Source organism: Ursus arctos, unplaced genomic scaffold (assembly GCF_023065955.2).
Source record: "Ursus arctos isolate Adak ecotype North America unplaced genomic scaffold, UrsArc2.0 scaffold_10, whole genome shotgun sequence".
Lineage (NCBI taxonomy): Eukaryota > Metazoa > Chordata > Mammalia > Carnivora > Ursidae > Ursus > Ursus arctos.
Genome location: NW_026622764.1, coordinates 60643962 through 60671637, shown reverse-complemented (window position 1 = coordinate 60671637; position 27676 = coordinate 60643962). Strand labels below are relative to the sequence as shown.

Here is a 27676-nt window from a genome sequence, read left to right as displayed (position 1 = left end):
TAGATCTTAGCCTTCAAGATAAAGACATCTTCTTAAATGTGTTTTTATTTTTTATTTTTATTTTTTTTTAAGATTTTATTATTTTTTTTTATTTATTCGACAGAGATAGAGACAGCCAGCGAGAGAGGGAACACAAGCAGGGGGAGTGGGAGGGGAAGGAGCAGGCTCCTAGCGGAGGAGCCTGATGTGGGGCTCGATCCCAAAACGCGGGTATCACGCCCTGAGCCGAAGGCAGACGCTTAACCGCTGTGCCACCCAGGCGCCCCTTAAATGTGGTTTTTAAAAAGAAGTGCTAGGGACTCCTGGGTGGCTGAGTTGGTTAAGCATCTGTCTTCGGCTCAGGTCATGATCTCATGGGCCTGGGTTCAAGTCCCACGTTGGGCTCCCTGCTCAGGGGGAGCCTGCTTCTCCCTCCGCCTTGCCACTCCCCCTGCTTGTGATCTCTCTCTCTCTCTCTCTCTGAGAAATAAAATCTTTTAAAAAATAAAGATGAAAAAATAAAAAGAACTGCTCACACATAGTTTGTTTTAAGATTAAGAAATATTTAGAAGGTCTTAATAAAATGAAAAGGAGACCATTTTAAGAGACCAATGATTATTAAAACAGTTTAAATTTAAGAATGAATATCTGCATGTAAGGAAGAGCAACCACAGTCATGAATAGAAAATTTCCAGGCTTGAAGGTCAGAACTTTATAAGTCTATGTTTACATAACCTCTTACAAAATACTTTAAAATCTACAAGTTTTTTAATGACAGTATATCTTTATTCTACTTTGCCCCACAAAAGAGTATTGGTAATAATGTTGAGTCTAGTAAATCCTTTCTAATACTAATATTTATGAGTTGGCTTATAGTTCATTTTTTTAGTACTTGATAGGAAACACATATAAAATATAAAAAAGGAAGCTTGAAATATTTTTCCTCAATTTCCTAATTATTTAGGCCATAGATGTTTCCAGGACTCATTCAAAACCTTCATGTGGTCCATGGCATTACTCTGATCATCCGGGGAAAACTAAGGTGTCTCCTGAACAGAACAGAAACAGTCTTACCACAATTCATGTGTGTCACAGAGAGGGAAGGAACAAGCTTCCTTCCTACGGGGGAAAGAAACAGTTTGGGACTCACCCAATTCGTGTTTGAATTCCATTTTGGCCACTAGCTTGCTCCATGCTCTTGACCTCTCTAAACCTCAGCTTTCCCATCTGTGAAATAGGGCCAACCCTCCCTTACAGAAATGTGGTAGAGATTACCAATAAAAGTCCAGGCTACAGTGGGTATATAATAGATATTTCATATTATTTAGATAATTCATCTATGTTTGTGTGCTTAAATCTTGTCCTCCCAGCTCCACTGCAGAACAAGGTCTAGCATCAGTATTTAGTTGGATGATGACTCGTTGAGGTCCCTCTGGTAACTGAGATCGCTTCACGAGCAGTGGCGGAAGGTACGAGCAGGACTCAAGATGTGGTGCCTTCCTTCTCAGGCAAGGAGGTGGGTCCAACAAGTTTTACTTCCATTCCCTCCTCCCTGCTCCGCTTCATCAAATGAAAATATAATCATGATCACATACGTGGGTGACCAGAGCTCTAGTACCTCTCCCAGGGGTAGCAGAGCGCAGAGCATAGATGCGAGGGCAGAAAGACAATGTGTTAATAAACCCCGGATTGTGATCCAGCTAATGACCATAGGACAATCATTTCAGAAGCTGCCGGCGTACTTACTTGCATTTCACACTTTAGCATATGGTGAAGTAATGATTTTTCAAACGCATTTTTCCCAGTCTACTAGTACTTCACTATCTATATAAATTAAAGACTAGTATAATGAAAATCCACAGATAGTCATACATATCATGGTGATCACATCTTCTTCCTTCACCACTAATTCTTTATGCCCAGAAATCAGGAAGCATAGGTGGCCAGATTTATTTTTAGCCTCACTTTAATTCCAAAAAGTTGATCTTTTTTTTTTAAGGTTTATTTATTTATTTTGAGAGAGAGAAAGAGAGAGTGCATGCAAACAAGCAAAAGGGGCAGAGGGAGAATCACAAGCAGATTCCCCGCTGAGCACAGAGCCCCATGGTGGTGGTGGTGGGGTGTCGGGGACTCGATCCCAGGACCCTGAGATCATGACCTGAGTTGAAGCCAAGAGTTAGATGCTTAACCCACTGAGCCACCCAGGTGCCCCCCAAAGGTCAATATTTCGGTTGGGACACTGGTAGCAATCTGGCCTCCCAAAAGTTCAAGTTGGGAGGTGAGGAGGACAGGAGGGACCTCTCTGGAGGGAGTGCGCACCATCCTCTGCGGGTCCAGCTCCCTCTTCTTGGGGGCACACGGTTTGTCCTCCTGGCTCATCTCTAGCCACGGGGCAGCCTGGTGCAGACTACAGGCTGTTCCTGATCTTCAGATTTACTTTCAGCAGCCGAAGGGTCATCTGTGCTGACGAGTCTGATTAGAAATCAGCAATTTACTTGTACATCTGTGGAGACCGCAGAGGGGCCAGCATTTCCTTTCCATTCAGGTTTATATAGTGTACAAGTAGGCCTGGAGGAGATCTCTCTTCCTTCTGCTTTATTACAATTCAATTTCGCTTGTAAACTAAACCTACCCCAGGGGATTTTTTAAATGGAAAGGTTTCCCTTACCTCTTCCCAGGATGAGGGACTCTCCAGCAATCCCATTTTGAACTTGTCCCTCTGTCTCCAAAGCTACAGAGGAAATAAACTCATTTTTCACCGTTCTAATTTATAATCATTTTACCAGAGTTCATACAGACTAGATTTGGGGCAGAATGATTTACTAGTGCAACACGGTTGAAGTCAGTAAAATACTAGTGCCGTGGATGAGAACAGATTGCTCAGGCTGGCAGAGTTTCTTGCTTTAAATTTTATGCTGAGAAAACTGGCATGGGCTGACTTCAAAGATGGTAAATTAAGCATTAGTTCAAATTTGTGCTGCGACAGGTACTAGTACTAAGCACTTGTTCTTCCTATTTCATTAGGAATCAAAGAAGCAAAGCTTTCATACTATTAACCAGAAATGAGAGAATAAAATATATTTAATTCATAGGCAAAAACAAGAAAGATGGGACTTCCAAATTCTGGCTCCTCTCTGCATTAGAGCAGGGCAGCTTCATGGTGCACAGCCTGTGGCACGGCATGGGGCCACCCCTGGTTTCAATGTTCTGCTACCGCCATCTTGAAATTCTTACCACCATCTTGAAATTCCCTTTCTGAACCAGGGGCCCCACGTTCTCCTTTTGCACTGGAAATTATATCACCAGTACTGCATGACAGGTGTGAATATTATTAATCTGTCGTCCTTCCCTCCCTACTAAGAGAATAGAATTCATCCATCAGTGGCTATTTGTTGAGACATACTGTGTGCCAAAGACATGAGAAACTCTAATGAGACAGTTATAGTCATTATCCCCATGGAGTTAACAAGATAAAGAAAAAACAGAACTATGGAAAAGAATAACATTTAAATAACAAAAAATATTTAAATGCTAAACTGACATTTAAAACTTGAACAAAAATTCCACATGGCAGTTTAAAAAGATCTAGTCCTAAATGGACAAATACACCCAACTCTGTTGTTCCTCTTAGTTTTCTGAGGCGCCTTCTCCCTCTCTCCTCCATGCTACACACTGTGTGACAAAATGCACCCTCTCCAAGCAGAATGTGGTAACACTTGGGGGCCAACCATCGCTCACGGTTTCAGGAAATCATTTTACACATTTGAAAAGTTAGTGTTTGGAAAAGCAGCACAAAGTACTTCCCAATACAAGTTCAAGGAAAGAACCTCAATGGGCGCACACTCGAGTGTTCTGCTTGTCTGCAGAAAGCCAAGTCCCACATCCCCCCAACAGCTACTGTCCCATTAGGTGTATTCTGATCATCTACCAGACTGTCTGGCAGGGCAGCCCCAATGAATGACACATTATCCACTTTAATTGATGGCTTATGGGTTTCCTTTGAACAGCCCCAATATTGAAGGCTACATTTGCTAATGTTTTAAAATACAAATGTGCAGCAGCAGAGAAGCAAGAATGTCCTGGGAGCTTGCCAGATAAAACACGCCCTCCATCAACAGAGATTGAAATAAAGAGAAGCTTTCTTAGTACTACATTCACCACCTTTAAAATACACAATAACAGCGTGTCCCCACCCATATCACGGACAGTTTCTCTTTTTCCTTTTCAGGAGAAAAGCAGACAAGTCAGTTTTTATCTAAACTAAATGGCTGAATCAGTCATCATGGAGTGACAAGACAAAAGCATCCTACTAAAGACCCCTGGCAAAAATGCCTAACTCAACTTGTCAACATGGAGTAATGGATGTGGACTATCTCACAGAAACATTTTCTATTGCTGGCTATTTTAGTGCTGTCTGCTGGTTTGAATGTAACTAAAATAGGAACAGGTAAAACAAGACCATCTTTTTTTTTTTTTTAAGCAGACTCCACACAGGACTTGAACTCACAACCCTTAGATCAAGACTTGAACTGAGATCAAGAATCAGATGGTTAACTGACTGAGCCACCCAAGCACTCCACAAGATCATCTTTTGAAATTAGCCTCATCAGGAATATTTACATTTAAACAGATCTTTATTTTTAGCATAGGGTTATTGGCATCCGGAACAGAAAATTCCACAGAATCTGTCTTCTGCAATGAGGTGTGAGAGTACTGGACACAAGAAGTGACCTACCCAAAAGAAAGGGGGGGGGGTTGAATAACAGTGTAACATAGAGTATACAGGTCAAACATGTCAAAGACCCCAAACTGAATACCTAGATTTAAAATTGTCCAGAATGATTTTAAGCAAATCATCAGCCAAATGAATGTAAAACCGGTGATAGGTACAGGGTGTGCTGAGACATGACAGCTGGAGGTCTGGTAACCACACATGGTAGAGAGTGCCCCCCTAGGCCTCCACCAGGAGGGGGAAAAAAAGATAAGTTCCAAAGAAGTTCAAGAAAGGCAGGGTTCTTTCAAGTTGTACAATCAGAGAAGACTGTATGAAGAAGTCCATATTCCAATCAGGCCTTGAAAGACAGAGATTCTGGGGAAAAGGGGAAAGAAGGCGAAGGAAACAATGTCAGCAAAGGCACAAAAGAGGGGTTATGTCGAAAGTGCACAAGAAACACAATAAAATCCAGTTTGGCCAAAGTGGGACACACAGGAAGGATGTCAGTGAGTGGTAAGGTGACAACTGGAGTTTGGGAACACACTGTAGAAGGTCCTTAACCTAAAGGGAACAATCGAGGTATTTAGGGAAGGAAGGTCCATGATCACAGCCAAGAGGATAGCTGTGGAGGCCACGTGAGGATGGACGGAAGGAAGGCAGGTGTATAGGAAGGGAGCCCAGAATGACAGACAATCGCCACTGGCACAGGTCCCCTGAGTCATTTGAAATAAAGTGATGGTGTATGATGACACTGAATGGGAACGATATTTAACACCAAATGACTTTGTACGTGATCACTCAGAGATCATGACTGTGGTAGCAGCATGCTTCAGTTACACATGGTTACGTATGCCATTAACTTTCTCATAGTATATTCAAGACAATAAAATTTCTCATCATTTTATAGGATTCAGCCTCTGATGTCAAAATAATTTACTGTGTTATGGCATACCCTTCTGCCCCATCTCTACCTTCAATTTCAAAATACATTTCATCTTCCTCTTACAATATACTTGGTAGTTTTTAAGGAATTATATACAACCATCAAAGATATTTTCTTTTTAGTTTACTCAATTCAATTCCCCCGAGGATCAGAAACGAAAACTCCAAAGCCCCTGTATTGAGCTCTAATCTTAGAGAACATCGCTTCAACACACACCTGCAAATATCACTGGCAAGGCTCATTGTGTGAAGATAAAATAACAATCTAGCTATATAACACAGTACTGAAGCTTGCTGTTGATAGAATAACAATGACATCTTTCCAAGGGAGAGTCAAGTGACCAAAGCCTTGAATTTATAAATTCCTTGAGGTCACAGGCCTGTATTATATTTACTTCTTTGTTTCCCATAGTAGCGATCACAGTTTCCAGAAAAAGATACAGCAGGATTTTAAGACTAAATGAGAAAATGTGTACAAAAGTGTTTTTATATTATAAAATGTCATATTAAAAGTAGCTCACTTTAATTAACTTGGAACTCTAAAGAACTAATTTTGCTTTCAGTTGGTCTCTGTGGTTATTCAAAAGAGATAACAATATAGACAGCAGTAATAAGGCTACAAATACATGGAGGTGTATCAGAGAAGACAGGGAGGGTTAAAGGAAGAAATGTCACAGAACCTACAGATGATATAAAAAATATCACCATGATGGAGAAAACCCACAATATGGGGGCATATGCTTTAGAAGAAAGAAAGAAAGAAAGAAAGAAAGAAAGAAAGAAAGAAAGAAAGAAAGAAAGAAAGAGGAAGGAAGGAAGGAAGGAAGGAAGGAAGGAAGGAAGGAAGGAAGGGGAAAAGAAAGAAAGAAAGAAAAAGAAAGAAAGAAAGAAAGAAAGAAAGAAAGAAAGAAAGAAAGAAAAAGAGAGAGGGAGGGAGGGAGGGAGGAGGGAGGGAAGTATGGAGGAAGGGAAGGAGGGAGGGAAAGAAATACAAAGAGGGAGAGAGGAAGGGAGGAAGAAAGGAAGGAGGGAAGAAGGGAGGGAACCCTCTAATGCGGTTGTTGAGAATACCTATACAGATATCTATTTCACTTCAAATAATGATCTGTCAAATACAGCCAGTTACAAAGTCCGTTTATGAGGTCCTGAATAATAAGTCACCTATAGGTAAGATTATTGGTTCAAAACTCGATTGGAGAAATGCAATAGGGTACAATAGCAAACTAAACGTAGATGGAAGTATACCAAAGTTCTCACCTTCTAGTTCTTTATAGTTCTTTCTTAATCTGCTTCTACCCATTACTTTATCCCCGATAGCTAGAATATTCCCTAGCACAGAGCAGGAGGGAAATATGTGTGTAATGAATGAAGCATATTAGCTTTTTAAGTTAAAGTTAAGTTGGAAGTTTTAAATCAAATGAGCTATGAGTAATAGCCATCAGTTACCGAGAATCTACTGTATCACGATATTACATGACTTATGCATATCTAAACTCCACAAACCCCAGCTCAGTGGGGTTACTATTAGTCTTAGTTGAGGGAACTGGGGTTGGGAGGCAGTACTTGCCTGGCTCATGAAGCTGATGAGCGGCGGAACCCAACCCTGTCCATCCAGATCCTGTGTTCGCTTGCTTCACACAACATGTGGCCAGAGAGTAATGCGAACACGCGAACAGAAGGCAGTACTTGAAGATTTGCTAATACACGAAAAAAGTACTAACATTTCATTTTACTTAGAGTCTCATAGACACAGTTGTTTCTAGGCTCTGATTGCATGTAAAATTCTGAAGCCTCCCATGTGGGGAAAACTGTTGTTATTCTGATCTTATGCTGTAAGTAATGCTACAAAAACAATCTGCCACAATTTACAAGCCTAACAAGCTAAAGAGAGCAAGTCTAGAGAAATAAAAACATTTCCCTCGTCCAATATTTCCTACCATCTTAAAATCTCATCAGATTCAGAGTCCCAGATCGGCCCTAACTGGACGGTAAGACGATTATGGTAAAACCACTCCACACAAAGCATAATTGTCTGAAATTACACTGAAGTCAAATGTACATGAAATGGTGCCACACAGGGAAGAAGAGCTCGCTGCTGTGTAATTTAATGAAACCTACTGAGCACCAAGGGCACAGGCAGCCAAATTGAATTTTAAATGGTGCCTACCAGGAGGCTATAATCAGGACAGCCACCAGTGGTGGATGAGATAAATGAACTGACTTTCTTCCACCAGGCAATCAAAATAGAATGCCATCTTTATGCATCACGCACACACACGAAGTTAAACTATTCACCTCTGCACCTCGGCTTTTTTTTTTTTTTTTTTTTTTAACTACATGGTCATTTCTAGACTCTTCCATCCCAAAGGCACCTCTGGGTTAGTGAACATCCTGTAATATAATTTTTTTTTTCCTACCTTGGTTCTTCTTGTGATTTTTTGTCCCGAAAAATAAAATCTGGTCCTACAAAGTGCAGACTTCTCTGGAATCTCACCAGCACAGCAGCTGCTAAGCAGCCAGCACTGTCCAAGGGTGGCTTCGAATTGATGATTCGGTTAGGCATAGCTAGAAGCCTGCCTTCTAACCGGGACAGCCGTGTGGCAAAAGGAAGGGTCAGGATTTCAAGCCATGCCTTACGAAAAGTAAACGAAGTGGTACTCTCTCATAAGTACGTTTTCAAAGACATATTTTCATGAACCTATATATTTAATCCTGATCGTTCCAGCCGCCCACTGACCTCCCACCTTGAAGTCCCACCAGCACTGAACCGCACACTCTCCAGAACTAAACTCATAACCTTGCCTCACAAAACATGCCTCCTACAGACGCCCCACTCTTCATAATGGCAGGCTCGTTCCAAGACGCACAAAGACATGAAAACAGAGAGCCCCCCAATCAGGGTCATTCTCACCAACAATAATCAGTTGCCAAATCATGTTGACGATATTTCATCCTGTCTTTTACTTCTTGTATTTCCTAAAGTCCAGAGCCTCACTGTGTAGATCCCTGAGGCCCGCCCATACGAAGTGCAGTCTGGTGAGACTACCTTACTGAGGGATGTGGAGGGTAGGGAAATAAGGAAAATGGGGCAGAGTCAAACCTACAAAGTAAGATATGTTAGATACCGTCAGACTCAAGTCAGTATCCAACACGAGGCCCAGAACCTGTGGCATTCTGCCAAGTAAGAACTTGGTCAATAGCTGCAAAGTTGAACTGGATTAAAAATACATATACAGTAGCTTTCCAAGCAGACGATACCATATTAAGTATCAAGCAGACAGAATTTTCTCATTGCCCATTTTCTCTCAGGCACTTCGCTAGGCTCTAGAGATAGTGTGATAAATAAAACAGAGGAGATCCCTGCCCTTGGGGTATTACAACCAATTAGAAAAGACATTATGCACATAATTGTAAAGATTAAGTAATCACAAGTGTACCACATGCCATGAAGGAAAAGTGTAGACATAACGGATATAGCAACATGGAAAAAAAATAATGATTGCATATTGGTACCTTTTTCCACTCATTTTTCATTTCATTCCATTCCTTCGAAGGGTGCACAATTTTAACAGTCATGCCCCTTAACCAAATACCTAGACATTGGTTCTATTTATGTACTCAAACGATACACAGAGAAATTTCACAATGACTTTTTCTCTTTTCAAAATATACTCATGATTACAACTCTACCTTAAAAGGACTGGTGTAAGTGAAAAGAGTCCAGGAGCTTTCCAATCAGCTACCTCTCAACTTAACTCTCCAGTAACCTGTCTTAAATGAACGAAGTTCTCATATAAACAGGTACAGGGATAAACAGCATCTCCCTGAACAAATATCTTCATCTCTTCCTTGGCTTCTGATCTCAGGAGTATCCTGAGTACAGGTTCCTTAGCACGAATCCTTCCAGCCCCTTACTCTCCAGCCTCATTCACCTGCCTCCCTTGTGCTTTCTGCCCAGTGTCTCAGAGGCAACCTGCATGCTCACTTCGTGGGCCCCGTCCCTGAGGTCCGGTCCCCTCGCAGGCATGCTCTCTCCTCCTCCTCTTCCGTGTTTCAAGTCTCAACTCAAACCTGCTGTCCTTCGGAAAGCCTTCCTTGGCACCTCATCGAGATCATGATGTACCTTTTCTTCCTAACATTTAACAAGTTTGTAGCTTTATAGTCATTTGGGGGGAGTATTTGACTAATCTTCATCTCTCTTACTAAAATTCTAGGTAGACAAGAACCATACGTTACCATATCAGTATTCTATCTCCAGCTAGAACAGAGCCTGACGCATAGCAGCACTTAAAACTCATTTGTTGAATAAATGAGTGAGAAAAGCACCACTATATAGTAACTATTTCTTCACGTTGTCTTATCCAGTATGTCTACACTTGTAACCCTTGTAAATACCAGGGTAACTTCCCTTGAGGCTAAAATTGGAATAGTCTTCCTCAGAATACTTTCAGGACAATGAATTGTTACTTAGAAGTGACTATAAAGACCATAAAGGAATTGGCTTTACCTAAGGATTACAATTTTCCATTTAAATTAGGTTGTGTAACACCAAATGGGAAAAACAAAACAGAACAAACAAACAGCAACAAAAATGACGTACTATCATACATCACATCATAGAAAATAATGACTCCATTGTAGGTCCCTTCTAGACATAAAGAGACCGTGGGAAATCTTATATTCGTATCCAAGACAACTGTGCATATATAGTAGGGAAGGAGAAATAATATGGGAATTGTTATGGGGAGCCCCTGGTGGCTAGGAGCGAGGAAAAGCTTTCCAAGTCTGACCATGGACACTTGCCCTTTCCAGCCCCACGTCCGCTGGAAAGCCACGGTCCCGTAGAGAATCCAGTGTTTCCTGTGTACGTCCAGTCCCATCCAACATCATCGACTGCTATCTGCTGCCCATCCAGAAAGCACATTCGTGGATGGCTGAGAGGATGATCTGGGTAATGTCATCATAAGATAACACGAGGGGCCTGTGTTTAGTGAAACTCTAGACCGGAGAGGTAGAGATCTACATCTTACACAGTGTCTCGCACCAAGAAGCATTCTACAGACGAGGATTAGGTTTAATCACAGGATTATCCTATTTTAGAACTTAAGGGCTATTTCTTTTTTTTTTTTAATTCAATATGACCAATATATGAGAATCATAAATTACGCTGGAATGACAAAACTACATTTTGTGTTTTGTGGTCTTCAAAGCAGTTGATTCAGGGCATGTAGACAATAATCACAGATAATATTAAGTCATGGAAATAACCAAGGGATGCCTAGTTTCCGCTCTTGTTCTGCCTTCATACACAGTGATAACATGACTAGCTAAGCCAGGACAGTAATCTATTAGGTCTCCAAGCCAGAAGATTCATTTACTATAGGTAACTGACAGCAATTTTTGTTATAAACCTAGTAACAGTAACATCCATTTATTTCTTTAAAATAAAAATATAATTGAAATGGTCAACAATTTCTATGAAAATATGATGTAAAAAATCAATCTTATATCTACTTACTGTTTATGTATTTACCCATTTGTTATTTCCTGCACTTTTGGGGACAGAAAAGGAAAATGTCTGCTTGTAAGAAGCTAGTGAAGTTCAAAGACACGGACAGTTACTTTAGTTATCATCAAAATGCTCCTGTTCGAAGCCCCCAAATGTGCTGAGCACAGTCAGCAATCCTCACTTATACACAGATGAATGTGCAAACAATTCTGAAGCAGAACTATCCACATTGCACGGCTGTAGAGCAAATTACATCTACATATGGTGGTAACTACAATATTTATTACTTTTTTAAATGTTTTGAAAACATCTGTATAAGAAACTAGAGAAATACAAGAGTGCTGAGACATCCATTCATTCACTCATCTATTCATCTAAAAATGGGAGCAGCAAAACCTGTTTACCTCTACCTCAGAAATGTCTTCAAACTCTTGTTCTCTGTATCTCGGCAACTTCTGAGAGGCCCTCCCCACTTCTGGCTAAGACTGCTGTTACAGGCTTCTCACTCCCTTTCTTTGGTTTTGGTTATTCCCCAAATCAATCTTACTCCTCACGGCTACTAGATTACAGGTGATAGAGTTCCTAAGTCAATTCTACCCACGACCACTCAAAACCTTCAGTTTCGTTTAGAATCCTCACCGTGGAATAGAAGCAAGGACTTCCACAACCTGACTCCATCTGTCCTCCCCACTTTTATTCTCTGTCACATCATACCTGCCCATTCTTTATAGTACGATGCCATTCCCTAAACTCACATCAGATCTTTTGACAACTTCTTGGCTTTCAGAACTTGGTATTCCCCCTGCCTGAAGGCCCAGGGAGTCCTCTGCTCACCCTCCAGACCCAGCTCAACTAGCGCCTCTGCTGTGAAGCCTTTGCAGATCCTTCCAGACGCAAGGTCATTCCCTCCCTTGGCGTTGCCCCTCCAGCATTTTGTTCACAAGTCAATGGACTCTGGCGATTCTTTTTTTTTTTTTTAAAGATTTTATTTATTTATTTGACAGAGACAGAGACAGCCAGCGAGAGAGGGAACACAAGCAGGGGGAGTGGGAGAGGGAGAAGCAGGCTCACAGCGGAGGAGCCTGATGTGGGGCTCGATCCCAGAACGCCGGGATCACGTCCTAAGTCGAAGGCAGACGCTTAACGACTGAGCCACCCAGGTGCCCCGACTCTGGCGATTCTTGACTAAACATCTGTGATTTTAGTCTATTCACCACAAATCCCAAAAGTTCACAGTATGACATGATCGTCCACTTGCCTGAGGAAGGAATTTGAATTATGTATCGTATTTTAGCAAGGGTCCAACAAGGGAAGTAGAATCCATCCTAAGGTATTTCAAACACAGACAATTTAATATAGCACAGGAAATTGGTCACGCAGAGGATGGAGGAGCTAAAAAGCCAAACAGGAGATAAAGAGGTGACCCAGAAACTGGCGACAGCAGGAAGCTGCTGCCATCCGTTTGACTGGAGTGATATTGGGAGAAGACGGTATTACCAAGGACTGGAAGAAACTGGGCTGGGGTAGGATCATCACAGTGGCTTCCTGGCAGAAGCAGGGGCCGTGGAAGGTAGGGCATTCCAGGAAAAGAGACAACTGCTGCCAAAGGTACTGCCCAAGGAACAGCTAGAGAGGGAGAAACGCCCTGGTTTCTCCCTGCTCCCCGTCTTCCAAAAGGGCCTCCCATTGGCTGAAGAGACCCAAATGCCAGGTGCTGAAGCTTCTGGGAAATGCAGACTCCTGTAACAGAGAGCCAAGCAGGAGAAGGGTAGGATGGAAAATAACTGGCAAGCACCTCGCTTGGCTGCTGAGTGAGCTTCACCAGCCAGTCGCTGTATTCAACAAAACGTGGATGTGTGTGGAGGGATCGCGAGTCCTTTAGATGGTAATTATACCTTACATACTGGTTTCCTCCGTAAGACTGTGAGCTCCTCGGTTCCTCAAAACATTAAAAATAGAAATACCATATGACCCAGTAATTCCACTGCTGGGTATTTACCCAAAGAAAACAAGAACACTAGTTTGAAAAGATCTATGCACCCCTAGGTTTGCTGGGCCATCATTTACAATAGCCAAGATATGGAAGCAGCCCAAGTGCCCACTGATAGAGGACTAGATAAAGAAGAGGTGGCAAATATATACAATGGCATATTACTGAGCCATAAGAAAGAACGAAATCTTGCCATTTGTGACAACATGGACAGACACAAGGGGCATTATGCTAAGTGAAATAATTCAGACACAGAAAGACAAATATTAATTTCACTTACACATGGAATGTAAAAAAACAAGCCAAAAAAAGGAAAAAAAAAAAAAAAACAGACTCAAAAATACAGAGAACAAACTGGTGGTTGCCAGAAGGGAGATGGGTAGGGATAGGTGAAACAGATTAAAAAAAAAAGATTAAGAAATACAAACTTTCAGTTATAAAATAAATAAGTCAAGAGGAAGAAAAGTACAGCATAGGGAATACAGTCAATAATACTGTAATAGCGCTGTTTGGGGACAGATGATAACTACACTTACCGTGGTGAGCACTGAGTAATATACAGAACTGTCGAATCACTATGTTGCACGCTTAAAATTAATACAACTTTGTATGTTAATTATACTTCAATTAAAAAAAACTATTAAAAAAAAGACTGTGGGCTCCTTAATAGCAGGGACCTTATCTCAATTTGTATCCCAACAGCTAGCAAATTATTTGGCATATAATAGGCACTCAATACTGTTAAATGCCCATAAACACTAATCCCCTGGATTTACAATGTATTTTAACTCAGCATTTCCCAAAGCTTATTCTGTCGCCCATTAATTCAAAGAGATCTTAATTGCCTATTACAGGTAAGTAGGACTCCACCTTTCCCAAATAAGTTTGTGAAACACAGTGTTAAGCAGATAGTATTTTAGTCCACTGGGGCTGCAATAACGAAATGTCACAGATCAAATGGCTTATAAACACCAAAAATTTATTTCCCACATTTGTGGAGGTTGGATGTCCAAGATTAAAGTGCCAGCGTGGCTGGACGGGGTCCCTCTTTTTATCGTATCCTCGAGAGGCGGAAGGAGCAGGGAAGCTGTCTGACTTCGGTGGCGGTGGCACTAATCTCATTCATGAGGCCTCCACCTCATGACCTCATCACCTCCCAGAGGCCCCACCTCTTACTACCATCACCTTGGGAATCAGGACCTCAACAAATGCACCGGGGATGGGGCAGGACAACATTTTCAGACCACAGCAGCTGGCTTCTTTATTGCAGAAAATAAACAGAGCTCACTCAGGGGTTCCAAAGCGTGCTGGAAGACAGGGCTGTATTCTGCAGCGCCATTTCGACGCAGATGATCACAGAACACTTTTTTCCCAAAGGACTAACATTCTGCAGGGACATCATAAGGAGACACTGCTTTAAATGTCTTCATGTTCGTGGCATTATTTTATTTCATTTCTGAAATATTTCGGTGAGGTAGGAAAGAACAAGGTCACGCCTTACAGATAAAAATGTTGCTGATAAATAATTAAAACTAAATAATACATCAGCAAGTATTAACTGGACATATAAGATGGCATTTAACTATTCTAGTCCCTGTTGGGCTAGAAGAAAATTATAAATCGTAGTTCCTGCTCTATTTGAAGACATAAGACATACGAGAAACACAGAGAACCATAAAATGGAACTTTCTTTTTATCCAACAATATTTCTATATATGTTTCAGTAGGTCAGAGTAGCTGGTATTGCCTGGTTCTTGGAAGTATGAGACACAGGAAAGGTAAATTATTTACTAGAGTTATAAGCAGGTCAGTTCTGGAGCTTACATTACCTCTGAGCTTCATGAACTATAAAAGCAAAACAACAGCTGGTACAACATCTACCATATAAAGGAGATAACTAGGTCCTCCAATAATTAGTTCGCAGTATCAACGCACCAGAACTAGAACAATATTGAATCCAGCCTCATGATCTTCTCAAAATAACCCTTCAGAAGTCCCTGGGAAATCCCTAGACTCCCTCCCAGTGATCTACCTAGATCTCTCTTTGTTTCTATCACAAACATTTTAATGATGAAGATTGACAATGCCAAACATTATCCTTCATTTCTATAGGAAGATGGAAGGTCCTTGGTTTTGTTATCTAAGAAGTGTGTCCTCTGGAATTAACATTATCTTTAGCCCTAACAATGGGGTACTTACACTAGAAAACTCAGCCAGCATGTAATAATGAAAGATAACATTCTTCTGTTTAACAATTGTTAAAAGACTTTGGTTGATTGTTTTGGGATCCTCTCCTAATGGCCTCTCTATTGCATATTACATCATTAACATTAACCTACAATGCATTTTTTTAAGATTTGATGTATTTATTTATTTGAGAGAGAGAAAGTGAGCAAGAGAGAGAGAGAGAGAAAGCACATCCGCAAGCCAGAGGTGGGGGCAGACAGAGGGAGAGGGAGAAGCAGATTCCCTGCTGAGCAGAGCAGGGAGACCAACATGGGGCTCGATCCCAGGACCCTCGGATCCTGACCTGAGCCAAAGGCAGACACTTAACTGACTGAGCCACCCAGGCACCCCTGTAATGCATTTTTTTGAGAACGGCAAAAAGTTGCTAGATCTTGTTACTACAAATGGTTTTATCATACTACAAGCATAAAAATGGAGGACCAAGGAACAATAAAAAATATTTACCTATGTTAAGAGACATATTATCCACGATGGTCAGATATTCCGAATTCTACATACGCTACAAGATGAAATTTCAATTAACACTTACTATGGGCGATAGCATTCACAGCACAAACAATAACTAATGCAATAACTTTGGGTGTCACTCTCTAAAGTTCCGTGTTCTCAGCTGTGAAAAAGAATAAATTGCCTGCCTCAATGACAACAGAATGAGTTCTGTAGATGACTGGTCCCTTCAGGGCACTGGACCTAAATAAATTAGTTGAACACTTAATACTATATCCTCCCCGTTCCTCCCGGGAGATTGGTAATAGACAACATACTGAATGCTCTGTGAGTTTTGCTGCAATGAGATGGGTTGACTTTCCATAAACAAATGCTTCTCAGACCTATTTGTTCCTGTTTGCTTTCCCTCATTGGTACACCCAGGAATCCGTGTTCCTCAGAACACACTGAGGGTGATTTCTTAAGGAAAAAAAAGATGAACTTTAATGACATCTGTGAATAAGTTTTGAACCTGATGCCAATACTCCTGCTGACTACAGCCAGCACACGCCGTAAGACACTCTCACCAAGCTGGAGGTAGCTGGAGAGATCAAGTACTCACAGGGCCCCGACGATGACTGTGTCCCGAGTGCAAACTCTACGCATCTCGTGATATGACAGAGGATGATGTAAAGCTCTCCAGAGTGTGTGTTTTGAGTTGGTTTTATTTTTTTAATAGGAATGGTGATGAATCATGTTCCTCAGTTTGCTTTCTTTGTGAATGACGACACGTTTTTACCTGACCGTGAACCAATGCGCAATCTCTGTGTTAGAGAGGCTAACCCACCCATGCTAACCCTGACTAACCTCTGTGGTGTCTAGGTACGGCTATGTTTGGTGGTAACAACGGGAAGTAAGCTAAAAATCAAATGACTCTCTTGGAAAGGCTCCACTCTGCATAAAGTAAATGAAGATTCAGACTCTGTCGAAAACATCCATCTCAATAATTCTAGGTTAAAAGTCTGGCCTAGCTGCTCACATGACAGGCCCGGGTGCAATGGATAACTCTTTCTTCCACCATGTTAGCCAGTTATTATCATTAGCATCTTTTTTCACAAATACACACTTAGGAAGTAAAAACCCTATAATTCAAAATAGGTAAAAATGGAGTACCCTTGGCAGTAAAGAAACCAGAGAGCCCAGCACGAGCTCACAGAACGTAAACCAGCAACAACGCACTCTGCCTGCGGCTGAAGGATGCAAACACAGCACAGGAAATGGTAGCAGGTTTATAATTTGCAGGTGGAGTCACAAATCAAAATAGTCTTTATCTAAGCATAGTGTGGAAAAGATTTGGTGCTTCTGCTTTCTGAGTGTATGCACAGGGCCGACTGTCCACCAGTAACACCCCAAATCTCTAAGATCAGGGAGAACACAGCTATAAACGGGTCTGTTCCTACATGAGCTGTGATGTTTTGCTGCTTATATCACATTAGCCCCAAAATAACTACGGATAGAAAGAGATTGATAATCCATACTTCGCTTAGTGGTGGACGTAAGTCTAGGTCCCAATACTGGTATCCTATGAGGTTTGAAATGAACAAAATTGGTTCCTGTTTCCCAAAATGTGGCCTGGGGACCATCTGTGTTCTAGAATTTCTGGGGAGTCTGTTAAAAGGGCTTCGCCTGGGCCCCACCCAGACCTGCTGATGAATGAGACTCTCTGGGACAGAGCTGGACTCTCCCCGAGAAATAAACTCCTAGGACACTTTTAGGCCCACTAGGGAATTAAAAGAATATTGTATTGAATTTTGATGTCAGTGATTGACATGGAGAACTTTAAAGCTTCCTAGGAAAGTTTGAAAACCAGGAAAAACTTTCCAAAGAAAGCCTTAGAAGTTCTTTGGCTTCTCCCTCTCCCTCTGCCCCTCCCCACACTCGTGCTCTCTCTTGCTCTCACTCTCTCTCAAATAAACAAATAAAATCTTTAAAAAAAAAAAAAAAAAAGAAGGAGAAGAAAACTGGTGACCACGGCTATTTGCAAATGTAATTTTAAAACATTAAATACAAACATATAAGATTCGGTGTATTAGGTTTTATAAAAGATCAGCTAATTCATTGACATCCCTGCCTTTGAGGAGTCCAGAGCCCAGAGTGGATGGTACCTGAGGCATCTGTTGTCGGGTGTCTGCGCCTGTTGCTTCCTCTAGCCCATTGCTGGCTGCCAGAGCCCCGCTCTCGCTGCCACACTGCCTAGATTCCATCCGCAGCCTGGTCCTCTCGATGAGCAAAGTATGTGGGACATATGACAGTGAGGAAAGGAGGGGTCTGTGGCCCTAGAAAGTACCACTCTTCAGCAAGAGTGCATCGTCTTTTCCCCTAAAGATGTCTAAGATCAGGAGACCCTTTGCTTGGTCAGAGCCAATTGAAGTCCATCTCGTCTACCAGCAGAAGCTCTGACTGGCTGGTTCCTGAGCGGGTGTCCTCCTGGCCTAGTCATTCCACTTTTGCAAGGAACACTTGGCTTTTATGGAATTGGACAAGGGCTGTCTTCGCCCGTCTCTCTGGTCTGCAGTATGGCCTTCGTGTCTTTCAGTGAGCGATTCGTGACTGAAAATCCACTGCATGAAAAGTACAGAGGGTGTACGAAGGTCTTATTTTGAGTTCTCTGTCTTTAAGATCTTGTTTCTGTCATAGGGCAATGGTAAATGAAAGAATATATATACACATATATGTCTATATTACGTAATGTACGTATTACACTTATAACATGTATATAATATATATTAAGAGAAAGAACTTGAGGAAAATGATTTTCTGTGACAAAAACAGGGAGAGAGGGAACAAGGATGTCCTCAGCTACAGACGTGGTATCTTTCCACAGCCCAATGACAGAAGTTTATATCAGATTCCAACACAACTAAACACTAACTTCTGAAAGTAAACAATCTCCCAGAAGTCACATGTTTCTAAAATATGAAATGGTTAACTTAGAACAGGGTTCTCAAGCTGGGGGCTCAGAACCAGCATCATCTGGAAACTTGTTAGAAATGCAAAGTATCAGGCCCCTCCCCAAACCTACGGAATCAGAAGTTCCTGGGTGGGCCCCAGCAATCCGTGTTTTAAAAGCCCTGGGTGATCCTTTACCATGTTCCTGCATGGTAAAGTTCGAGAACCATAGGCTCCGAGCCCAAGAAAATTCACCTGGGCTTTACCTTGTTGGTTAGAGGGGAGCTGAATGGAGCAGGAGTGCAGTTGGGAGCAAGGCACAAGGTGTAGCTTCAAGAGGAGAAGACCCCAGCCTGCCCCCCTAGCTCGCCTCAGAAGTCTTTGGATTTCTTAAAATCAGAGCAACTTCCTTCCGTTCCGCACGGTCGCTAAAAAGCCACTATGCCCATTAATATGCCAACACTCCTCATTTATCTTATTCCTTAGCTGTCACTCGACAGATAGAAAGAAAGGAAAGCACAAGGTGGCATATTATATGACAAGTCAGGTTTAAAGAGGAGCGAGGGAAGGAGAGTGGCAAGCCCCCATCCTAAAGGGATGACAGACAGGTCCAGGTGGGACCCTACCGTGAAGGGACTCTGGAAAGACAGTGATGCTTTCAGCACACAGAACAGGGGATGCTCAAAGAAACACTCCGTCATCATTACTATCTTCAGCAGCACTTAACTATCAATCAGTTGAGCAGCTGGTCTCCCCTGGCTTCTTAGAACAGAACCCCTTCCAAACTGGAAAGGTCACTGTTCGCTACTGATGAGCACTCTTTACCCATTTTATACATATACGTGATACATATTCAAGCTAAACGTGGAATCGTATAAATCTGGGCCTCCCTTCCACATCTCTTTATTAAAGCAGCAGCAGTTGTTTCTTGGGACGAAATCGACACACTCAGACCCTGACGTTCACAAGCACCAGTTATAGAACTTACAGGCAGACCTGATCTGTCTTCACAACGCTGTCCCGTGTTTTATTTACAGAGCACGCAAATAAGGCATTTCCCTAACACATGCATTGAAAGTGTGATATTAAGGTTTAAAAATGTTGCGGAAGGACTTCATGACTACAGCGGTACTTGAAAGCACATAATTTTCTATTCAACAAACAAACCCAACACGAAAACCTGTTTTCTCCTAGCACCACCACCATCCGATAGGCACGGACCCATTTTTATTATACACTCTATATTTCCGAGGCTCTCTGCATGCGGTTTAAAAACTCAACTGAGGGTAAAACTCAACCAAGGCCAGTTTTCAAAAATTCTGACAGAAACATGACTTAAAACATAGGATGGAGATGTGGCAATGAAAGTTTCTGTACGAGGTGCCCCAAGAAGAGCACAAGTCACTGATTCCTTGAAGTCCTCCGCTACGGGGAGCAAATGTCATATGCAACAGTCCTGTCTTGCCTTGCTCTGCCAGTTGACAGGTGACATTTTAACCTCTAACCAACCATAGCGAGACAATTCAAAATTAAGGTTGACACTTTGTCCTTTAACTAGTTCCAAAGTACTGCAGGGGCTTTACTGCCTGATGTTACAGCATATGTGCAAACCCCAGGCACAGCAGGCAGGGGTAGCAGGACGCCTCTGTACTTTGCCATTCTCCTGCTTCCTGTTGTTTTTGGAGCAACCCTAACTTTAGCTAAACATAACCCTTCTGGGTGAATCATTTTTAGGAAGAGAATCCGCCTTATAGCAGAGTACGCTCTATGTTGACTATATTTCTGGAGCATGGCCAGCTATGGAACTCCTAGAACTCGCTGGCTTGGTATTTTGCAGTCTTTATGAAACCTGCCCGTTTTATGAAAAATTTCATAAAATAATATGACCGCTTAAGTTTTTATGCATAAAACCCCAAACAATTATGGAATGAATAACGGGAAGAATTCTTTTGGAAGCTTTTTTTTTTTTTCTTTTCCAACTCATCTACCATTAAGCAATAGTGACGAGTGGCAGATTTTTCAAAACCTTTTCCATAACTCGAGTTATTTTTTCATTCTAAATTTACTCTAAATCTTGAGTAATGGGATGTATTTACTTACTTGTGCCCTCAAGAGGTTCAAATCAGAAAAAGCTCTTTTAGGCTTTATGTTCATAATTATTTTTTGCCAGGTAGGAGAAATATATACAAGAAAGGAGAGAATATCAACTGCTAGTAATAAACTATATCCTTAGCTTAATGTCAGTGACTCTTGCCAAGCAGAGTTCATGAAAAGCACGTACAAAGGGGGGGAAAGGTCCTTTTAAAAATATACATAACTTCCCCAGTGATCTTTCCCCTTGAGTTTTCTCTAAAATAGAACATTTAGCTCTGTATCATTCCAAAAAATCTATACAGAGTTTAGAGAGGGAAGCATAAATCTCACGGGTCTCAGATTCACTTCCTGTTGCCTTCCTTCATTATACATTTAAAGATAATCAATAAAAACTGATTTTTCTTTGTAAGCATTTTCCTGTGCTGCCAGAAATAATAGCAGTCCGACCCTAAAATGAAGGAAAAATGGAAAGTAATATGTACCATAAGAGGAGAAAAAGAAACTGCCTAAGCATTTTTCCTGAGCCAAATGAAACACAAACAGCAAATCAAATTTATTCTTAAAGAAAAACAAATTTTAAATACTCCTGGCATTAATTCTATTTCTGAAATCTGTGGTATCAAAAAGTTTTCAAATTCTGGATTTATATCTCAGCTTTCAACAACCTCTTTGTGTTTTCTAATCGTTTTACTATATTTCTATATGAATATATATATTCACATATACACACACACATATATATCACACGCATGACTTTAGCTCGATGTGGAAGTCCCCCTAGCTGCCTCCTAGGGCAGAGTGAGATGCAGAACTTCCGGGAAAAACACAGATGAGAACAACATTACACCCAGTAAAGGAATAAAGAACTGTAAGCAACTCTTGTCATTTGTTTTAAAACACAAACCTTATTCAAAATGTTACTTGAAAGTGTTCTATTAAATAACCTACAATCATCTGTTGGGGTTTCTCCAACATACAGTCTATCTGAGAGCTATCCATTTTAATTTATTTTTTCTTCTTCTGGATTCTTCTTCTGGATTCTTCACTAAAGACTTGTAAGAAAACCTCACATGGAAGAGGAACAGACTTTTACTTTGTAATGAAGTTACAGATAGGTTTTATATGTTTTCCTGGCTTCCTATGTCCCTTCATTCTGTACTATCTACAGGTTGTCATATTTTACCAGGACGGACCATAAATCAGACAAGTTCAGCCCGTCAGTTTGACGAATGGAGGTGAAAAGCGCAGTGGAAAATATATAAAGTATAATTAAAACCATATGACCAGAGATATTGAAGTAATACTTGTTGGAGGAAATCCAAGTAAAAATCAAACCTTTTCTGGTGTTAGTGAGACTCTCCAGTCCATTTGGGACAAGCCACAGTATTTGCTTTTTTTTTTTTTTCTTCACAGCAAGAGCATGCAGGAAAGTTAAATCCTAACAAGGTAATTCAGCCTATACCTGTATTTGTAGCAGAATGAAATCCATAGTTGTTCATGTAAAACGGATCTCTCATTTAAAACAGTAATCATTTATTTAGAAATATAGTTTAAGATTGGGCAAGGGTCTATTTTATACCCTCCAAAGAGTATTAAAGTCTTAGGAGAGCAATGTTGACTCAAAAACCTTTTCTACTTTTCATCTCTGAAGACCTGAAGATGCTAGTAAGACACAGATGATCTAATTGCTTACTGTTGAAGAAGAACAGAAGGTTCTAAGATCTAAACCATTTCCCCTACTACGTTATAAACAATCTCGATGTGACCGCCTCATATAGGCTGTACTTAGCAGGCCAATGACGTACAGAAATTAAGATCTCTTAAAGTTGTAAAGCAATTCTGGTAAAAACAACAACAACAACAACAACCTTGACTTGGGCAGTCTATCACCAAAGCCATCCCATGTCTATTTCTCCAGAGCATTCCAAGCACCAATTATAAGGATCTCAGCAGACGACCGGAACATAACTTTCAATATTGCTTTGGGATTCCAGGAAACGAGTCAAACTGAACAAGTCACTTACCCCCCAGAAACTGAATTCCTCCAGCCACTCTTCCCACCGTCCTGGAGATGAGCTCGGACACGCAACAACCCATGAGGGCGGTGAGAGCCACCAGCAGGAGGAGGCCACAGCCCAGGCCCGTCACGATGGTACAGATCCTCCATTCCACACTGGGGATGCCCTGGAAGGAGGCGTAGCGCCCACATTCCTCCACCATCACCATCATTTGCCGGCTTTCATCATGCACCGGATAGGAGCATCTCCGGAAAGTACCGAAGGACACGGACGTGCCCAGCTGTGATCCCCAGAGCCAGTAAGGCATGAAGAACCCCACACAGGAGGTGGCAGCACAAAGAAAGGAGAGCAAAGCCCAGATCACCCCGGTACAAGTCAGGCTGGATGCCATCTTTCAGCAGGGCGATGGGGCCCCAAAGTAACTGTTCTGGGACTGCAGGAGCGAGGGAAGATGTGAAACCACCAGGGAATGGCAGGCAGTCCACAGTTCTGCAATGGGGGGTGTCTAGTAACAGAAGGGATCTTCAGTCTTCCTGGCCATCAACTTCCTGTCCTCTGTAGTAAGGACGATGGTCCCTGGCAAAACAATAATAAACGTTAAAAAGTTCAATGTTTTTAGAGAAGCGATAACACCAGTTCAGCCGGGCTGCAACTCAACGAATCAACATTCAAACCTGGCCCAACACTTCAAAAGTGAGAAGAACTAATTCTCTCTAGAAACTTCTCTACAATTCAAGTTTTGTCCAACCAGCTCAAAGCTTTTTCATGTCTTTATCTCCCATAAATGCTCCCAAATTAACTCTGACAGCTATTTACTTAAAGAAATGCATGGCTTCTATTTGCCAACTCACTGAATTCATTTCACATGCTCGCAGTAAAAGTAATGTAGCATTTTTACTGGCAGTAAACATGATTCCAAATATTAAAATAAAGTGAACCATACCATGGTTTGTTTATTCGCCTTGCAAGTTCATGCTCATAATTTGTAGCAACTTTTCCGTGTCCCTTTCGGTGCATTAACTCTGCATGAGCCCAAACAAAATAACTGGGGTAATTTTCACCGTGGCAGAGCATCATAAATTCAACAAATACTACAGACTGTCTAGGCACATAGACTGGATGGAACTGTTAGGTACTCCCTGTACTCATTCAGTAGTATTTGTGAATTCAGTCTTAACTACCTTCTTTCTAAGGAAAGACTGTGTATGACTTCCTTCGGATTCACTGGTTCCAATAAAATTGTTAGGACTATCTCTCCCGCTGAACGATTGTCCTGTCTAATCTGAAAAGTAATCCACACTCGCCAGTACTCCACATGGAACCCCACTCAAATAGTTCAACTACGCATTGACTTCCACCCCTCCCTTCTTTTCAAAAGGAGTTCTTGAACCATTTCCCACACTTTCCCTAAAGAAATGAATACAGGAGCTGAGCCCATGCACCCTACAGTTCCATTCCCAGAACCTGTAACTCCAGCTTCTCAATGTCCCCGGCAAATTCCCTCTCCCTAGCCTCTCCCTTTACCCAACCCCCCATCCTCACCCCTACCGTTTCCTCTCCACCGGCCGCCCCATTTCCAGTCCAGTGTGTCACTCCAGGGGAGCTTCAACTACTTTTTTTTTTTTTAAATAAATCTTGTCAACTGCGGTCAGCGTCAGCGTTAGCCGCTGAACTTGGTCTGTCTGAGCCATGAGGCTGGGGGAGACCGGCTGGGGGGGCGGCCTGGTGGGGGAGGAAGGCCCTCATCTCCGCTAGGGAGCGGCGCCCCGAGGTGAGGCCAAGCCCATAGTCGGCCCCTCGCAATGGCCCCACCCTGGACGACACCCTGTGATCCCTGAGCCCCGAAGGGGGAGAGGGGCATTTTCCAGCCTACCCGCGCGGAGGGAGGGGAAAGCACGGGAAGGCAGCACCCCCCGGAGGCAGCCGCCGACAGCGGACGCGGCGGCAGAGAGAGCCGACCGCGCAGCCGGGCTCAGGAAGTCCGGAGCCCGGGGCAGCCCGACTCCGGCGGCGGGGGAGCAGCGGGCGCGGGGCGAGAGCGGAGCCCGCGGCGCCGGGCGGCCAGCGCTCTACTCACACGGCTGGCGGCCGGCGGCCGGGGCGCGCACACAACTTGCTGTCTTCCGCGGGCGGAACATCCACGGCGCAGAAGAGCGTCCTTCCTCCTCGCCGCTGTCCCTAACAGCCGCGGCCAGCCCGGGCCCGCCTCGGGGCGGAGAGCGGCGTCCGGCCGGAGGCGGAGGGTCTCCCGAAGGCCGGGCTGCGCCGCCACCCGCGGAGACCCTGCTGCCCGCGCTCTCCGGCGGCGGCTCGGGAGGAGCGCGGTGGCCACGCGCGGGGCGCCCGGGCTCGCACGCAGAGGAACAGAGCTCCCTTTGGCAGGCGAGGCACGCACCGCCTCCTCCCCTCGGCGGCCCGGCCCTCCTCTTTCTCCTGTCCCCTCCCCTCGCGCCCGGGGACCCACGGCCCGCGGAACGGGGACGCGGCGCGGCCGACCGGGACTCGGGAGTCCCCGCCCGCCCCGGGGGCAGCTCTGGCGGCTCTCCCAGCCCGAGCCCGAGCCCAAGCCCCCCCTCCTGCCCTCCCCTCGGGGCGACTCCCGCCGTGGCGACGGCGGGGAGGCACGCAGACCGAGAAGTAGGGGAGAAAGTTGCCTGTCCTCTCGGTGCTCGCGAGGGGCCGCTGAAGACCAGACACGTTCCCTGGTTGCCTCTCTGGGTCTGGGGTTTGCGGTTTAAGCGCCCGTCTCCTACCGGAGGTGTAGATGAAAAGGAGGGCCTTAAAACTGGCTAAAGTGACCCTTTGGAGCTCTGAGGAGATCCTTGGGATGTAGTCACTGTGGAAGGAGTGAGAAAAGCCCATGTGGACTGAGAGAGAAGAGCGGGAAGCCTAAGGCTCAGGGATTCTGCCTGGCAAGCGTCTTTCCAGACATGCCCGGAGAAGGCAGGGGGAGGCTTCTAGACAGCGAGCCTCTCCCAAGAGATACCCTTTCTGGGAACCTCTTTCAAGCCATTGTATTTTCCCTCTCTCTCTCTCTCTCTCTCTCTCTCTCTCTCTGTCGTTCCCTCTCCTCCCTTCTCCCCCTCCTTCCCTTCCATCTCTTCATCCAATCACTCTTGTAATCAATACCACCATTAGATTTCTTTTTTTGCTTGTCATTAGCGCTCACCCTTTGGAAGTTGAGTGCTACTTTGAGTAGAGGACTGTGGGAGTCTCTGCTGGAGACAGTATTTTAAGAATCCCGCCGTCTGGGAATAGCGGTATGTGAAGCAGATACTTCCCAGACAGTCTGTGAAGTGCTTTTTCAAAGTAGTTAGAAGTAATAAGTGGGTAGGTATATATAATATTTCATAGGAAATTTTCAAATTGCATCATTTTAGTTAGCCATAATGGTGTATACATTCTTCCCACAACTACGGCGGGAGATATGTGTTCTCTCATTATCATAGTGAAAGGATTTGAGTAATCGCTTCCAACCCTTTTGAGGTCATATGGAACTTTTTCAGAATATGGTGAGAATGATAAGCCTCTCCGGAAAAAAAAAATACACAGACATATTTAGCTTTATCATAGCGGTTCTCAAGGGGGGAAGGGAGATTATGCCCCCTAGGGAACATTTGGCAAGGTCTGGAGATGTTTTTCTTGTTTTTCTAAAGATTTTATTTATTTATTTGAGAAAGCATACAGGGGGAGCTGGGAGAGGGACAAGCAGACTCTTTGCTGAGCACGGACGCCAACTCGGGCTCAATCCCATGACTTTGAGATGGTAACCTGAGCCGAAATCAAAAGTCGAATGCTCAACTGACTGAGCCACCCAGGTGTTCCTGGAGATGTTTTGATTCTCATGAGGAAGGAGGTGCTCCTAACATCTAGTGGTTAGAGGCCAGGGATGCCGCTTAAACACTGTACAAGGCACAGGACAGCCCCTCAGAATTACCTAGCCCAAAATGTAAATAGTGCTGAGGTTAAGAAAACCCGTTTCAGTGACATGTCAGGTGGTTCCCTCTTCTCCTGTAGCCCGTCCATGAATCCCAGGTTCAGAATCCCTGATTGAAGTGATTTAAAGTGTCTCATACAAATCACTGGTTACTGACCTCCGTGATGGCTCAAATTATGGGTCTGAATTCCAGTTATGTGCCACGCCCTTAGCTATTACCCAGAGCTTTCAGATCTATATAATGTGAAGGTGGAAGATAGAACCATATAAAGACACAATTACAATCGTAAGATTTGGACTCACCCTCCACCCAACCTGCTGGGGAAATCCGTTCAGGACATTCCTCAAGTTTGGAGGAGTTTCAAGCACTGCGGTAGATGGTGGGATTACATCTTTGCTGTGTCGATCCCTATACTAACTTTTCTTATTAGATTATTTTATCTAGTCCTCAAAAAAGAAGGAAAAAAAACTATGAAAAAAGTGTAATTATTATTTTATAGAGAGGTTACGTACTTTCCCCAAGACGCTACAGCTAAAATGTGGACTTTAAAATAACTCACTATCTGCAATCTATTAAATAGAGTAAAATGCTATTGGAGAGATTCTGCCTAAAATGAAAAAGATAGAAGAAGAGGTTGAATTTTTAAATTTTTTAAAGGTCTATTAGGATGCCCTATTATTATTTGTGAAAGTATAGTATGTTATATACTAGGACTCAAATTTCTAAATTAGATGAATGCATTTGGACAAATGGTGACCTTTCCGAGCCTGAGTTCTCTCATTTGTAAAAAGAGGTTGTAATCGATGGTTTTTAAAAATTTTATTTTAGCAAGAGAGGGGGTAAGGGAAGGGCAGAGGGAGAGGGAAGAGA

At 43.0% G+C, this 27676-nt stretch overlaps 1 protein-coding gene across 5 annotated transcripts in view; it reads right to left on the bottom strand.

Annotated features, from left to right (window-relative positions):
- The window catches only part of LHFPL6 (LHFPL tetraspan subfamily member 6), a 241414-nt gene extending 216377 nt beyond the window's left edge, over positions 1-25037 (bottom strand). The window contains exons 1-3 of one of the 5 annotated variants that reach the window (XM_048215730.2): positions 24417-24679; positions 23812-23890; positions 22875-23444 (exon numbers count right to left, since the gene is read on the bottom strand). In XM_048215730.2, the coding sequence (XP_048071687.1) occupies positions 22875-23259 (385 nt within the window). In that variant the 5' untranslated portion in view covers positions 23260-23444; positions 23812-23890; positions 24417-24679. The other 4 variants (XM_026493181.4, XM_048215731.2, XM_048215729.2 and 1 more) reach the window with 4 other exon arrangements.
- Between the last annotated feature and the right edge of the window lie 2639 nt (positions 25038-27676).